The sequence below is a fragment of the Amphiura filiformis genome, chromosome 2 (assembly GCF_039555335.1).
Source record: "Amphiura filiformis chromosome 2, Afil_fr2py, whole genome shotgun sequence".
Classification (NCBI taxonomy): Eukaryota; Metazoa; Echinodermata; class Ophiuroidea; order Amphilepidida; family Amphiuridae; genus Amphiura; species Amphiura filiformis.
Window position 1 is genome coordinate 72,271,298 of NC_092629.1, and position 14,574 is coordinate 72,285,871.

General features: G+C 38.2%; 2 protein-coding genes across 2 annotated transcripts; both read left to right on the plus strand.

The window, feature by feature from the left end:
- Positions 1 to 7,329: 7,329 nt before the first annotated feature.
- Positions 7,330 to 8,836, plus strand: LOC140142762 (uncharacterized). The gene is made up of 3 exons (XM_072164753.1): positions 7,330 to 7,779; positions 8,096 to 8,427; positions 8,762 to 8,836. Exons 1-3 carry the CDS (start codon positions 7,377 to 7,379, stop codon positions 8,834 to 8,836), a joined length of 810 nt encoding a protein of 269 aa, XP_072020854.1. The 5' UTR covers positions 7,330 to 7,376.
- Positions 8,837 to 9,027: 191 nt separating this feature from the next.
- Positions 9,028 to 12,340, plus strand: LOC140142771 (uncharacterized). Its single transcript, XM_072164766.1, is given in 2 exon segments — positions 9,028 to 10,868; positions 11,248 to 12,340. Coding segments are annotated over 2 exon segments (2,820 nt in total). The 3' UTR covers positions 12,227 to 12,340.
- The last annotated feature ends 2,234 nt before the right edge of the window (positions 12,341 to 14,574 follow it).

The window sequence follows — 14,574 nt, forward strand, 5'->3', positions numbered from 1 at the left end:
AAAAATCGTTTCCCCCCTTTTGACGTGGATGCCAAAAAAAACTTTGCCCCCTCCCTTTCGATGTGCCAAAAATTTACCCCCCCCCCCCTTTGCCCATGCAAGAATTTGGGGAACCCAAATTCAAAACCTTAACATTGTCTAATAATTTTATGCGAGTGTAGCGAGCAGGAAATTTTGTAGGCTATATTTTAACGTGTTCCCGACGTTTTCCTACACCTTTTTAGGGCGTATTATAGAAACTGTGCCCAAAACATCTCTGCCAAAAATCGCTTGCCCCTCTCCCGCTTTGGCCGTGCCAAAAAATCTTTGTGCCCCCCCCCCCTTTTGACGTGCCAAAAAATCTTGCCCCCTCCCTTTAGATGTGCCAAAAAATTATTTGCCCCGCCACTTTGCCCATGCAAGATTTTGGGGAACCGAAATTCAAAACCTTAAAATTGTCTGAATATTATTATGCGAGTGTAGCGAGCAGGAAATGTTGCATATTTCAACGTGTTCCTGACGGTTTTTTTTAATTTCCTACACCTTTTTAGGGCATAATATATAGAAATGGTGCCCAAAACAACTCTGCCGAAAATCGCTTGCCCACCCCCCCCCCCTTCGACCGGCCAAAATCGCTGCCCACCCCCCCTTCAACTAGTCTGTGTAACAGACCATGTACCTATATAGCTCTATATTACCCATAGGGAGAGAAACTACTTGGAACCACACACTCTTGGAAACCACACTCGTTGCTCGCTATTCGAGGGGCTAGTTCAAACTGCTCGATGTCCCCACCCCCCTCAATTGCGAATAGTCTGTGGCGTCTTATGCCTTAAGTTTTCAGTCATGCTAATTTAATCAGGTCTATGGTGTATTGAAGTATGTATCTTTCCACATGACCAATGTTCATTGCCTAAAGACCTATATAGTACTGGGTCATTTCAAATTTTAAAAAAATTCTTCCGACCGACCGACCCACCCCAAAATTCCCACTGGAGGGCAAGCAAACATTTTTTCTTGGCCTTATTGCACCACCCGTCTCTCGTCACGTATACCTGTTTCTTTATGACCAGATCTCGGAATTGAATGGTGTCTTCGGAAGCTTCATAGGTAAACTTCAGAGTGTCATGGAAAGTGTTCACCTCCCTGACAAAAGTTTGTAGGTCTTCTAAACTTTCGAGGAAGGTGCGGATTGGACCTTTAGCGTATTAGCGCAATTTTGCTAATCACGCTATTAGCATAAAATCATAGTGTATAGAGTCTATGTAAATTAGCGCTAATTGCAACGCTAGCCAAAAGGTGCGCTAATCCGCTAAAGACACATAATTATTTTGACAAAATAAAAACTGTTCAAAGTGATATGGACGCAATTAGCGCTAATTAGCGCGATGTAGCGTTTTGACTCTAAGTAACGCTAATTATCAGTACCTAGCACCCTGACGCTAATTTACTAAATTCGGACTTTGTTTTTCTTTATAAACATCCTTGTACGTATCATTCTTCCATAAATTTTCTTGGTTTAAAACAACGCTCTTCTCGAAAGCAATGGTGAAGCGCGAATTGGGGACATTTGACCAAAATAGATCTCCGAAAGACCCTTGATTTGGATAATTTCAGCTCTAAAAGACCAACAAATTTCTTATTCCTCATATTTCTGGTTTTTTTTTTTTTGATTTTCAACCAAAACATGCAAAAAGCCAAGAAAGACCCTTGATTTTGACAGTTCGCAGCTCCAAAAGACCCCATTATACCCACATTTTTTTTAATGTGCCCCCCCCAACCAGGGCATTGTTCCAGCCATGGCTTAATTCCGAATTGTCACCTAATTTGGGTGTACTTTGTCTTGGGTCCAATCTCTATCATCATGATCATGGAAAGTTTGCTTTTTTTTTCTAAATATAATGATTGTTTGTTCTAGATTTGTGTTTTAGCGTTTCATATTTGAAAGAACTAATGTTTAATTGCAACATTTCGAAACTACAAACCCAAACTGGGTGCTATGATGTACAAGATTGGGCTACGAGTATGCATTTTACCAAGTTAGCAATAGGTATTTCCTTCATGTTGCCAGTGCATGACTTTCTTTATTATACTCAAAAACGGATTTTATACATGTACCAGAAAGTTGTTTACGTGCATATAGGCTCCTTCACAGTCGGTTTGTGTTGTGTATGTTTACAACTGAGCCACATATAGACTGGGTTGCCGGGACTACCTGACAAAGAATCTGTTTTTTTACTATAATTTGGCCTCCTATCAGTTTTACTGATAAGATGGCTAATTGATTTGACTATAAGTTGGCCTCCTATCAGTTTTACTGATAAGATGGCTAATTGAAAATAAACACTTATTTTGTAAACAGATAATGCTCTGTGGTTATTTATGGATGGAAACTTAGGAAATTGCTATTAATGAAATAATTAATATATTAAACATACATTTTGCTTTGTTAACAATTAAAATCCATTCACAAATAAGGTTTTTAGAACATTTTGAACAATTTTGCTCTATGAAAAGGGATACAATTGCACCCCTGCTGATCTGACTACTAATAAGCGGTCAACAAGCATTGACAAGTAAAGCGTGACCACTAATTAAACAATAATAATGAGCATTATCTGACCATTCCCTGATCTGACCAGAGCTGGGTATAAATAGTGCACTACTACCAACACTAATTGATGTTGGGAGTGACACTAGTCGTCGAGGGGGGGGATACCAGTAATTGGGGTAGATAGTGGCTTTGGTTTTATACATTTTTTGGTACGTGTAGAGCAACCGGGAATCCCTGGGATTGAGTAATCAGTCTTTTTGATTAGGCCAATGAAAGTCGATTTTGAGTTTCCCGTCACCGCCCTCACTTCATTTTCTGACCCTCATTTGAATTCATTATTGTTAATATACTTTTGAATCTCATTAGGGCTAAACATCCATCTTCAAGTGAGTGAGTGGCAAATAACAACACATTTTACATTCGTGTTAGTCATATAACGAAAGGCAGAAAAATAATGAATAATGAAAAAGTTACCTCACTTGTTTTCAGAAATTATGTGACGGGAAACTCAAAATTGACTGTTAGTGGCCTTATGATGTGATTGTAACCACCAGTAAACTATACATTGCGAATAAATATATCTAAAATTAATTACCATACTTCAATATCAAGGTTAACAGTTACTGATAATAGATAATTGGATTGTCATGAAATGTGGTTGATATGAAATCCCTTAATTAAGCAGCAAACATTCTTACGGTTATCTGAATATAGATTGTTGTAAAACTCAGAGGATGTGATTTCAATTGAGCCGTTTGTTACAAGTATGAATTAAATGTAGACCAAGTTTAGCACACATTTTCCAATTCAGCTTTCGACATGAAAATTTTGAGTACATGTCATTGGTGGTATTTACCAATCAATATTTCGCACCCGATTAGTTGTGCCAAACATTCAAATTTACTAGCTTTCCAAGTACTTGCAATGCAAAATTATGAAACATGATCTTCATCCATGGCGTTGTCTTTTTAAAGACATTTCTTGTTGACTTTAGGTACTATGAAGAAAACTGGGATTCTCATTTGGCCATTTTAATGGGTCCAGGTAGTCTGTCAAAGCTATGTCGATTTGGTTTTTGGAGCAGCGCCCCCCAGGCGCGCTCCCTATTTAATTTCACCAAAACAACCTACAGACGAATGGTGGTTCTCCGTGACTTTTTGGCGCCCTCTACGGAGGCGCCAAAATATAGGCATGACTTTGTGATTCTTTGTGAAAAGCTTCTAATTTCACTCTTGCTAGATTGACTTCGCAATTGTTTTGCTAAAATTATGCCAGCTCAGAAATAAAACCACAATTTGCTTGGATTTTATTTTATTATTGTTTTCTGATATGCACAGGATAAAATGGTGAGCGTATATTCTTTGTTTAAAATACAAAATTAGGATTTATAAAAACACCAAATAAATCCTGACCTTTGTATGGGTTCAACCAGTTTACCGTGTGCCTTAGAAACCCGATAGACGGTGACATTTGACCATACACTAGGATCCACAACATGCTCATCTATCATGGGAACAGTTCTTAAGCCCTAATACATTTGTAGGCCTACTTTCATCCTTTGAAAATTTGGGTACACAAACTCATACTCTGCAACTTGAGGTCAAATTTTGCACTATGATTATGTAATTGAGGTTATTGGACTATGCCATTGGGATGAGACTATTGTGGTCCATAGTGATAAAATCAATTAACGAGGACTCTACTGATGGCTTTTGTTTGCTAATTACCATAGAATCTATATAGCGGTTATTGCCAAAGTTGCAATATGGTGGCACAATTGGGCGGAAAACTGTATGCAAACAACACGGCATATTAATTATACATGTTCTACATTGTTGTATTTTAAAACACTGAAGACCAAAATTGACGTTATTGCCATGATTGGATCATGGAGGTAGTAAGCCTACTACAACTCTGGCGGAAATTCGTTGCCACACCAGGGCCACACCAGCACGTTCTGGTGTTAAAAGCACGCAATCGAAGCTAAATATGGGATAGTTCCGTATTATTTTGTATAATAGTTGCAAATGCACATTCAGATTACACTTGCCCCTTCCCCACCCCCCCCCACCCCCATTTTCCAATGTTGGGAGACTGTAATGTAGAAATAATGACGATTTTGTCCAAATCAACATTGCAATAGGGGAGCGGGGAAGGATGTTGGCCAATTAACGCTCAGGTGTGGCAACATTTTTCGCCAAGGTTGTAGCTATACTACCTCCATGATTGGATTAAGTAAATAACTAAATCCTGTTATCTACCCAGCAATGTTTGCTTATCATAATAATTGTAACAAACTGTAGACAGAAAAGGCAAACAGACAGAAATTTAGAGTTTTAAATTAGAGAGTTGACAGGAAGTTGTAAGAGTTAAATTGTTATGGATATGATTGGTGTAAGAACGAAAAAGTTGAATGTCAGATCAAAGTCATCCGAGGTGAATTAAGTAATGTCAATCACAAATTGTTACAGGTCATTTGAGGTGGACTAAGTTTATATTTGGATTGTCAGAACACCTTCCCCAATCAGACACATTTCTCTTGTTTGGCTTGACTTTGCAAAGAGCGTCTAATTTCGGTCTTGCTAGATTTACTTCGCAACTGTTTTGCTTAAAAGTATGCCCAGCTTAGAAATAAAACCACAATTTGCTTGGATTTTATTTTATTATTGTTTTCTGATATGTTCGGGATAAAATGTTGTGCGTATATTCTTTGTCTAAAATACAAAATTAATGGACTTCTTTCTATGCTAATATTACATTATTGTTTTAAAGAGAGAAAAAAAGTATCCAAACAGTTGGGCGCCCATTCCTTTTTTAAAGGAATTTTTATTTTGATACACCAGTGAACAAACACGCGATAAATGAGCTTAAGGGAAGGGGTATGAACGTTTGGACAGTATTTATTGTGGGACATTAGAGCACATCAGACATATCGAATTGCATTCTGAATAATTTTGATTTTTTGAAATTCGCAATGTAATACACATTTTATGGCAAATCATTAAAATTTGATATTTTTGATATTGTGGGATGAAAAGCCGACGATCAATTGAAAATTTTGACCTTTCGTATTGAAGATATGGATTTTTTCCCAAAACACCACAAAAAAAAGGTATTTTTGGGAAAAAAATCCATATCATCAAAATTTTCAATTGATCGTCGGCTTTTCCTCCCAGCTACATACACTTTAAGAATATATCATTAGATTTATAAAATTTATTTCGAGGACTGTTATATATCAAAAATTTGAAAAATATCAAATTTTAATAATTTGTCATAAAATTTGTATTATATCGTGAATTTCAAAAAATGAAAATTATTTGATATCAGAAAGACATGCTTCGTATTCAGAATGCAATTAGATACGTCTGAGGTGCTCTCATGTCCCGCAAAAAATACTGTCGAAATGCCATAAACGCTCATTCTAGATCCCTTAAAATGAAACCAAAAAGGCAGTGTAGTCTCATCCCCGCGCTGTATCAGAAACAGTACGACATAAACCGACTGATAAGGAGAATGTATAATCTCTGTGACAACATTTTTGCGACACCCTTTAGTGAATGTTATTAATAACTTAAGGGTGCTGTTGAGTGAGCTGGAGTGGTCTGTATCAGAGGATGATTTAAGTACTTCCCAGCAAGTCTTGCGGTTAGCACAGCTGTGTGAGTGAACATGACACCACTGCCCGCCCACTGCATACACACGTGCATGGTTAAATTTGAATTTGGACAGATATATTTACAATAAAAACACCTTCTAAAGGTTGGTCGATTTCACATTTTATGTTATCTACAGAAGGTGTGGATTATCGTTCATGCATACATCACTTTAGATCTGAAATCGACCAACTAATAATGACACACGGACACGGGCAATTCCAAAACAACATCTTTTGCACAGAGTTCAATGGGATTTGCAAAGTAAAGTGACAGTTGAAACTCTAGTGATAACACTTTTACAGTGCATGATGGGGCTTCCTTAAATCATCCTCTGGGTCTGTATCATGATGTGATTGTTTACTCAAAGCAAACGCCTGTTCAGTAGCTTCGACATTCGGGTCATGCTCTGCAGCATAATTGGTTAATTAAGAAAAAATCGTTACAAGATAACATGTGTTTCATGCAATATGATTCATCTGTCTTTCACATGATTAGGGACGCACCATTAGACTTCAAGGGGGAGGGCTCAGAAGTTTTGAAAAAAATTTTTTGGCTAGAGTGATGTAGGTCTATATGTTAAATTGCACCACAACTAAGGGTATGCATGATTGCTATATATTAGCCTACTATTCCTTAGCCATATTGCTAAAAGGGAACACTAAGTGTGTTTTGTCATGTCTACTAAACATGGCAAGAAAGTCTTGATGAAAACTACCGTATGTGTCTTTCTGAATGATTTCAAGGATCCAAGATATGACTACTATACGGTTTGACTACCAGAAAAAATCATGAAATCCTTTGTATCCAAATAAATTATAGTTAGCTTGTACTGCCGTTCGATAATATTGACATTTGATCCTGATGTGACAAAAAAATAGCAAAGATTGTTTAAACACGTATATAAATGCATACAGTTCACTTGTACTGGTCATTTAAACATGACATTTGCCGTGATAAACTTTTGCCGTGATAAACATTTGCCTTGATAAACTTAAAAGTGTAGCACAAACATAGTCATTTTCAAGACGAATAAAACATAGGCAACCTTGGCTCATGGGGCCCAATAAAATTGGATTGGACATTTATTCCTCATTAAGGTTATTAATTATTTCAAACTGTTCACTGACCGAATTCGCAGCAAGCAGAGTAGACCGTTCGTTGTGTGTAGCGATAGCCATAGAAAGATGTCAGAAAAAGATAGCTCGGCTGGAACAAGTTCACAAGTTCCTACCAAGGATAAGCCAGTATCTCTCAAGCTTGTGGGGGATACTATTAAAGAGGCTCTTCACGACTTTAAGGGCTATTTGGATTCATCGCTAAACAGTTTGCGACAGGAGACGAGTAAGAAACAAGAAAATACAGAGGAGCAGGTATTGCAGATAAAGAGAGCGTCAGAGCTTACTCTCAACTTTAAAGGCAATAAATCGCAGTTTGATTTTAACGCAGGGGTTCTAGAAAAGCTAGAGAGGGCAGAGAAGTCTCTGGATCAAGGTGACAGCGTTAGCGCTACACCGTTAGTTAAGGAAGCGGTGGCATCGTTGAAGAAACGAAATAAGTTAATCAGAATTGCTGATAAAAGTGCCGCAGGTTAGTAATTAAAACATAAATAAAATGCTTTATGTCCGTATCCGTATAGTTTCGCAATTGTGAATGCTGTATTATCGCAAAGCGATAGGATCGATAGAACTATTAATACTAGTTATTATAATACCCAGTAATGATGGTATTTCATAATGAACGAGAATGGTTCAATGAGCCAAACACAGATCAGATTGGATCAGGCGTTATAATGTATTCAATCGATAATATGTTTTCAATAGTTCCAGATTAACAAGCGTTATTCAGCAAAGACGCTGAAGCGTGTTCTTTTTTCTATTGAATTTTGTTTCAATGGTTTGATTAGGTTGGGCTGCAGTGGATGAGTACCTCAGTGATGACCTCGCAAGCGATTCCGATGATGAGAAAAGGATTAGACAAGCCCAAGCAAGAGCAGTGCGTAAGAAGCGGACGAACAAAACCAATACGGCCCCAGCAAAGCGTCAGCGGCAGCATGGGCAGGGCGTGGCATTTCCAGTGGATGGCATGCATAGTACTGGGTCTGATCTTTTCGTGGCCTACAATACAACCATAGACATTATGCTGGGTATCCAGCAAACACCACAACCAGATGGGGATATGGTCCTAAACAAACGGACATCTGTTTCAACTGTGGAAAAACAGGACATTGGAGGAGAGGTAGACTGCGGAACTCAGTCCTCAATGATAGTCAGTCATTTATCTTTTGGTCGTTATATGACTATCATTTGAGGGACTGAGTTGTTATAATATATCTTCCGAGGTGCAATTTCAGACAATAGCTGGGGATTAGTGGGGCAGAGGTTATCTATTGAATCCTTTCATGACCACTGAAGCATAGTCAAGTCTGCCAAGGACACTCGGCACAAATTGAAAGACCATCACAAAAGAATGCATGCATGTCAGGTCATCGACACCAATTTGGTGTTTGTTATGACACAAATTTTGTGTCTGTTATGCACCTCGAAATATGTACCTTAAAGTCTGTATCTAGAGGAGAGGGTGCGCACAGCAGGGGTTCAACGCCACAAAAGGAGACAATGCTGGCACCTCCAATCAGTGGAAGTAACATTTTGTCCCAAGGTAAATTAAAAGAGGAGATGCTTGAAATGTAGCGTTACACAAGTATGTAGAATTGTAATAATTATGCGAAGTCATAATTTTAAATAACAATAACACGGCTTCGTGCTTGGTATATATTTTACAGATCCTTTGTTTGGTGAGAGTACTGATCAAGAAACTTCGAACTTTGGGTACGATATGGATTTTTACGTTGAGAATTATTATGACTATGAGCAAGGTAACGATGAACCTATCGTAAAAGGTAGATTAAAGGCAGCTATTGGCTTTTGGAAGAATATTGGTGCAAACCCAGTTGTATTAGACATAATTAGTAACGGATACAAACTTCCTCTTATATCTACTCCACCAAGGAATGTGTTAAAGAACAATAAGTCAGCATTCCAAAATTCGGATTTTGTTTCTCAAGCTATTGCAGAGCTTTTGGATAAAGGGTTGATATCCGAATGCAATGAAATCCCCTTAGTAGTGAACCCACTCTCAGTTTCGGTTCAAAAATCTGGTAAGAAACGTTTGATTTTAGACCTAAGGTATGTGAATCAATTCCTATGGAAAGATAAAATCAAGTTTGAAGATTGGAAAGTAGCAGCGTCATTTTTAGAGAAAGGCGATTTTTTATTTTCGTTTGACCTGAAATCTGGATACCATCACATAGAAATATACCCTGATCATTGCAAGTATCTAAGTTTTGCATGGTCAGAGGGTGGTTGTACAAAATATTACTCCTTCCTCGTACTCCCATTTGGCTGTTCAACGGCGCCATTTTTGTTTACAAAATGCTTAAGACCTTTAGTGAAACACTGGCGTAAACAAGGATTCTTTGTAGTTCTCTACTTAGATGACGGTTGGTGTAGGGCTCAGTCAGAGGAGCTTTGTGGTAAGATCTCAGAGAAGGTAAAGAATGATCTCATAGCAGCCGGGTTAGTGCCTAACGTTGAGAAATCAGTTTGGAAACCAACACAATATCTGACATGGCTGGGATTAGAATGGGATTCAGCCGAATGCTCTATTAAGATAACAGACAGGAGAATTCAAGACCTTCTGAATTCTATAGTTGACGTGCAGAAACGGTTTCCTTTAGTTTGTGCTCGTAAATTGGCCTCTGTAACAGGCAAGATAATATCACTTGGCCCAGTTGTAGGAGGGGTTTCACAGCTAAAATCAAGATTTTTACATCTAGAGATAGCAAACAGAATATACTGGGACCATATATATAGAATAAGTAGTACGAGCAAAGTGATAGAAGAGTTAGTGTTCTGGAAAGCGAGAGTACAGAAAATGAACAAACGTATGTTGTTTGAATATTCTATTCCAAATGTTCTCGTTTATACAGATGCAAGTAGTATAGGTTGCGGTGCATGGTCCACAAGTTGTTCTGGTGAGATGATTTCACAACGGAATTGGGATTCAGATGAACAATTGAAAAGCTCCACTTGGAGAGAGTTAAAGGCGGTATTCTTATCTTTGCAAGCATTTGCACCGAACTTATCCGGTAAAGTAGTGAAACTATTTACAGATAACAAAGGAGTTGTTTCAGTAGTGAACAAAGGTAGCATGGTAGAAGAGCTTTTACAGTTAAGCTTGAATATTTTTGAGTTTTGTATGCAGCATTGCATCAGTTTGGAAGTACAATGGGTTCCTAGAGACCAAAATGCACGCGCTGATGAAATCAGCCGAGAGATAGATTTTGATGACTGGGGAGTCTCGCCAGAATTTTTTCAGTTTATAGACAATATATGGGGACCACATACGGTTGATCGATTTGCCGATGAGCTTAATACTAGGCTTCCAAAGTTCAATTCAAAATATTGGACCCCAGGCGTCCAGCATGTAGATGCATTTGCGTGTGATTGGAGAGCCGAAAACAATTGGCTAGTTCCACCCACTTATCTTGTCGGGGATGTATTGAGGCATTTAAGATCATGTCATGCAGAAGGTACGTTGGTCATTCCGGCATGGCCTTCAGCACCGTTCTGGCCTCTACTTTTCTCTCAGCATAGCTCGTTCAGTAAACTGGTTAAGTACGTCATGAAGTTTTCAGACCCCAAGGGAGTGTTTGTGCAAGGGAGGAATAAGAAATCAATTTTTGGATCCCCATTGCTAAAATCTGAAGTGCTTTGCATCAGACTTTCTGCACGGTAAGGAGGTGCAATGATAATATATAGATAGTTACAGCTTAACCGCATGGTAATAAGCTGATATAGCATACTGTATAGTAGAGAAGCTGCATAGCAATACCAACATGACCAAGGAGCCGAGTGGCAATGGCAGGGAAAAATATGTGAAGGATGATCTCAGTATTGGTAAGATCTCAGGTATCAAATCATACCATATCGATGAGAAGCAGTGAAAGGTGTTAAAGAAGGGATTCGCATTTTGTTTTCTCTTTTAATGTTACAGAGACGAAGAAGATAAAGAATACAAGTCGACATTGAGTGAGATTCTGAAAGCCTCCAGGGCATCTAGTACTGCTTATAAATATGATAAAACATTTTCCGCATGGGAGAATTGGTGTGAACAGAATAAGGTAACCTCAATACCTGCAGATATCAATGACATTAGTCGTTACTTCATTCATTTATACAATGAGAAAGCTCCATATTCCAGAATAGAGGCAACATTCTACAGTATAAAATGGCGTCACGATTGTTTACCAGAATGCAATCGGAATCCATGTGATAGTAAATTCTTACATAATGTGCTTCAAGGATTAAAGAGAAGGTTAGCCAAACCCATAGTATAAAAGAAGGAACCGATTACTCCAGAAATTCTGAAGGCAATTGTTAATAAGTTTGGAAATTCAGATAATTTAATGGATATTCGCTTGTGTACTATGATACTTTTGTCCTATGCAGGTTTTCTGCGTCATGAAGAATTAATTAATATACGCAGGTGCGATGTTCAGATATATGATTCACATGCTAACATCTTCATTGTTAAAAGCAAAACTGATATTTACAGACAAGGGGCAAATGTGCTTGTGGCTGCAACGAATTCATTAACATGCCCTGTAAGTATGCTAAGAAAGTACTGTAGTATTGCGCAATTAAATGACGAATCAGACGAAGGTTTTCTTATTAGACCTTTAAATTTCTGTAAAGCTGTTAATACATACAGATTGAGAGCTGGTAATAATCATCTTTCATATTCTAGATGCCTTGAATTGTTCAAAGACGCGCTACGTTCGATAGGTGTAGACCCCAAGCATTTTGGTCTACACAGTCTGAGAGCCGGTGGAGCATCGGCAGCAGCTTCTCTTGGGGTCCCAGACAGGTTATTTAAGAAGCACGGACGCTGGCGCTCAGAGACTGCCAAGGATGGCTATATCAAAGACTCCATGGAGAACAGGCTGTCTGTTTCCTTAAATTTGGGTTTGTAGTACAGAAGAGATGTATTGTATTGTTGAAAGAAATAAGAAAGAGTATCTTAGGTAAAAATGTTGAATCCAATGAAGTTTTGTAATAGATATGCAAATATTAATAATATAATAAAATGGCTAACTTAGTCTCAAGTACGGAAAACTGTATCTACTGCCCGTTCTTTAGTGCCTGAAGTGGGTGAGCGCGTGGGTCTGCCCATCGCTTGCACCGAAGTTCGGATTTCCACTATACGTATTGTCATTATGCTTAATGTTTCTATTTCAGAATGGTGTGCGGGGTGCGGGGTCGCAAATAAGAGCGAAGGCGGCAATGAAAATAATTTATTAGCGTTTGAGGAACGAATTAGAAAATAAATGTATTTTTATTGGTCAAGCGTGAGCGGGTTATTTGAATATGAATGCATATTAGCGAGGGCTGAGATGCTGGTGAACAGGCGTGTTCACTGACCGAATTCGCAGCAAGCAGAGTAGACCGTTCGTTTACTTTTCGAACGAAAATATTTTCTTACAAATTATTTTGAATTTATAGATTATACCGTGATCTAAGAATCTCGTTACAGATAATATGAATTGGATAAGAGGATCCCCCGTGTCGGAAGATGTTATCGGAGTGCAGAGAATCAGGAGAGGAAACAAATTTGGAAACCCGAGGCATCATGGTCAAGATATGCCGATACACGTGATACAAGTGTAGGCCTACATGGAACAAGTTTGGTGGTAAGACTGGGAGTTGAAGATATACTGGGAAGAAAGGAGCGTAGATCATAGGTTGGTGTATCATAGGAGACCGGTAAGTCCCTGTATCCTTTTACTGAGCTGACTACAATCAGCAGGGACTCTTTCATGTTCGTGGGTCTGCCCATCGCTTGCACCGAAGTTCGGATTTCCACTATACGTATTGTCATTATGCTTAATGTTTCTATTTCAGAATGGTGTGCGGGGTGCGGGGTCGCAAATAAGAGCGAAGGCGGCAATGAAAATAATTTATTAGCGTTTGAGGAACGAATTAGAAAATAAATATAAATGCATACAGTTCACTTGTACTGGTCATTTAAACATGACATTTGCCGTGATAAACTTTTGCCGTGATAAACATTTGCCTTGATAAACTTAAAAGTGTAGCACAAACATAGTCATTTTCAAGACGAATAAAACATAGGCAACCTTGGCTCATGGGGCCCAATAAAATTGGATTGGACATTTATTCCTCATTAAGGTTATTAATTATTTCAAACTGTTGTGATTTGGTAGTTCACAGCATCTTACGAATAGTAGTGAGCTTTGGCAAAAACTGCATTGCTCAATTCATAGCGAGCATGTAGAAGAATTAAAATATCACAGATATACTTTTATAGGTGCTGCGGTTCTTGAGTTACGTTGTAAAGAGGTCTGAAACAACAACACTTTTGTAAAACGTACATAACTCATTAACAACAATAAATTAAGCAAGTTTGCGAAGTACACGATTTGTAGAATGAACTTTTGCAAAGCATCAAGGTGTTAATTTTCAATAATATATTGATCTAGATAATGAAAATCGATTTTTAGGTTGCTTCGACCAACAATACCTCGTCTACCCTTAATATACTTCAAGTTGGAATTTTTCTACAACATAATCACATATAAATACATTTTGCATCTGAACAGAATTCTAAATAATTATGTTAACCTATAACCCTTATTTTTCTTACTGTTGTGAAAAGAATAGGCCTATTAGCACGTGTAAGTCAATGTTTGTCGGGATGTGTCAACGGTCCACGCCTTTGTTGGTGGGGTGTGTGTAAATGGGGTGTGGGGTGCGTGTTTGGCATGTTTGGTGCGAGCTGAGGGTATTACTACAATGATGATATCACACAGAACTTCACACTTCAGTGGTTTCGTGCAACAAAGATTACTCTAAATTTGTTCCCCATATAGCCAAATGATGAACTTTGTCGCTGCTCATCCCTTTTTTATTAGTTTTAGCAAGCTACAATATAGCCTGAACTCAGGGCTCAGTGAATAGCAGGAAAGTTGACTGGTCTTTCTCATTTTTCCTGCTCTTAGCATGCAAATAGTGAAACACATATAATTTATGCTTCACTGAGTAGTAGTTTTCAGGCTCCAAAAGTCGCAGTATCCAGCTATACCGTCCGGGATTAAAACCGAAATCGGCAGTAGGCCTACTTAAAATTGAAAAATCGGCACTAAATAAAGTATCCTCAAACTACTCCTTTTTATTCATATATCAAAGGCAGTCCTTCTAAGTTTCAGTCTGGAAAATAATTTTATGAAGATCAAATCTTGTGACCTTTTACTTTTCTATTCCAATAAATGCCCATGGGTTTTATGTGGGTAATTTACGTTCA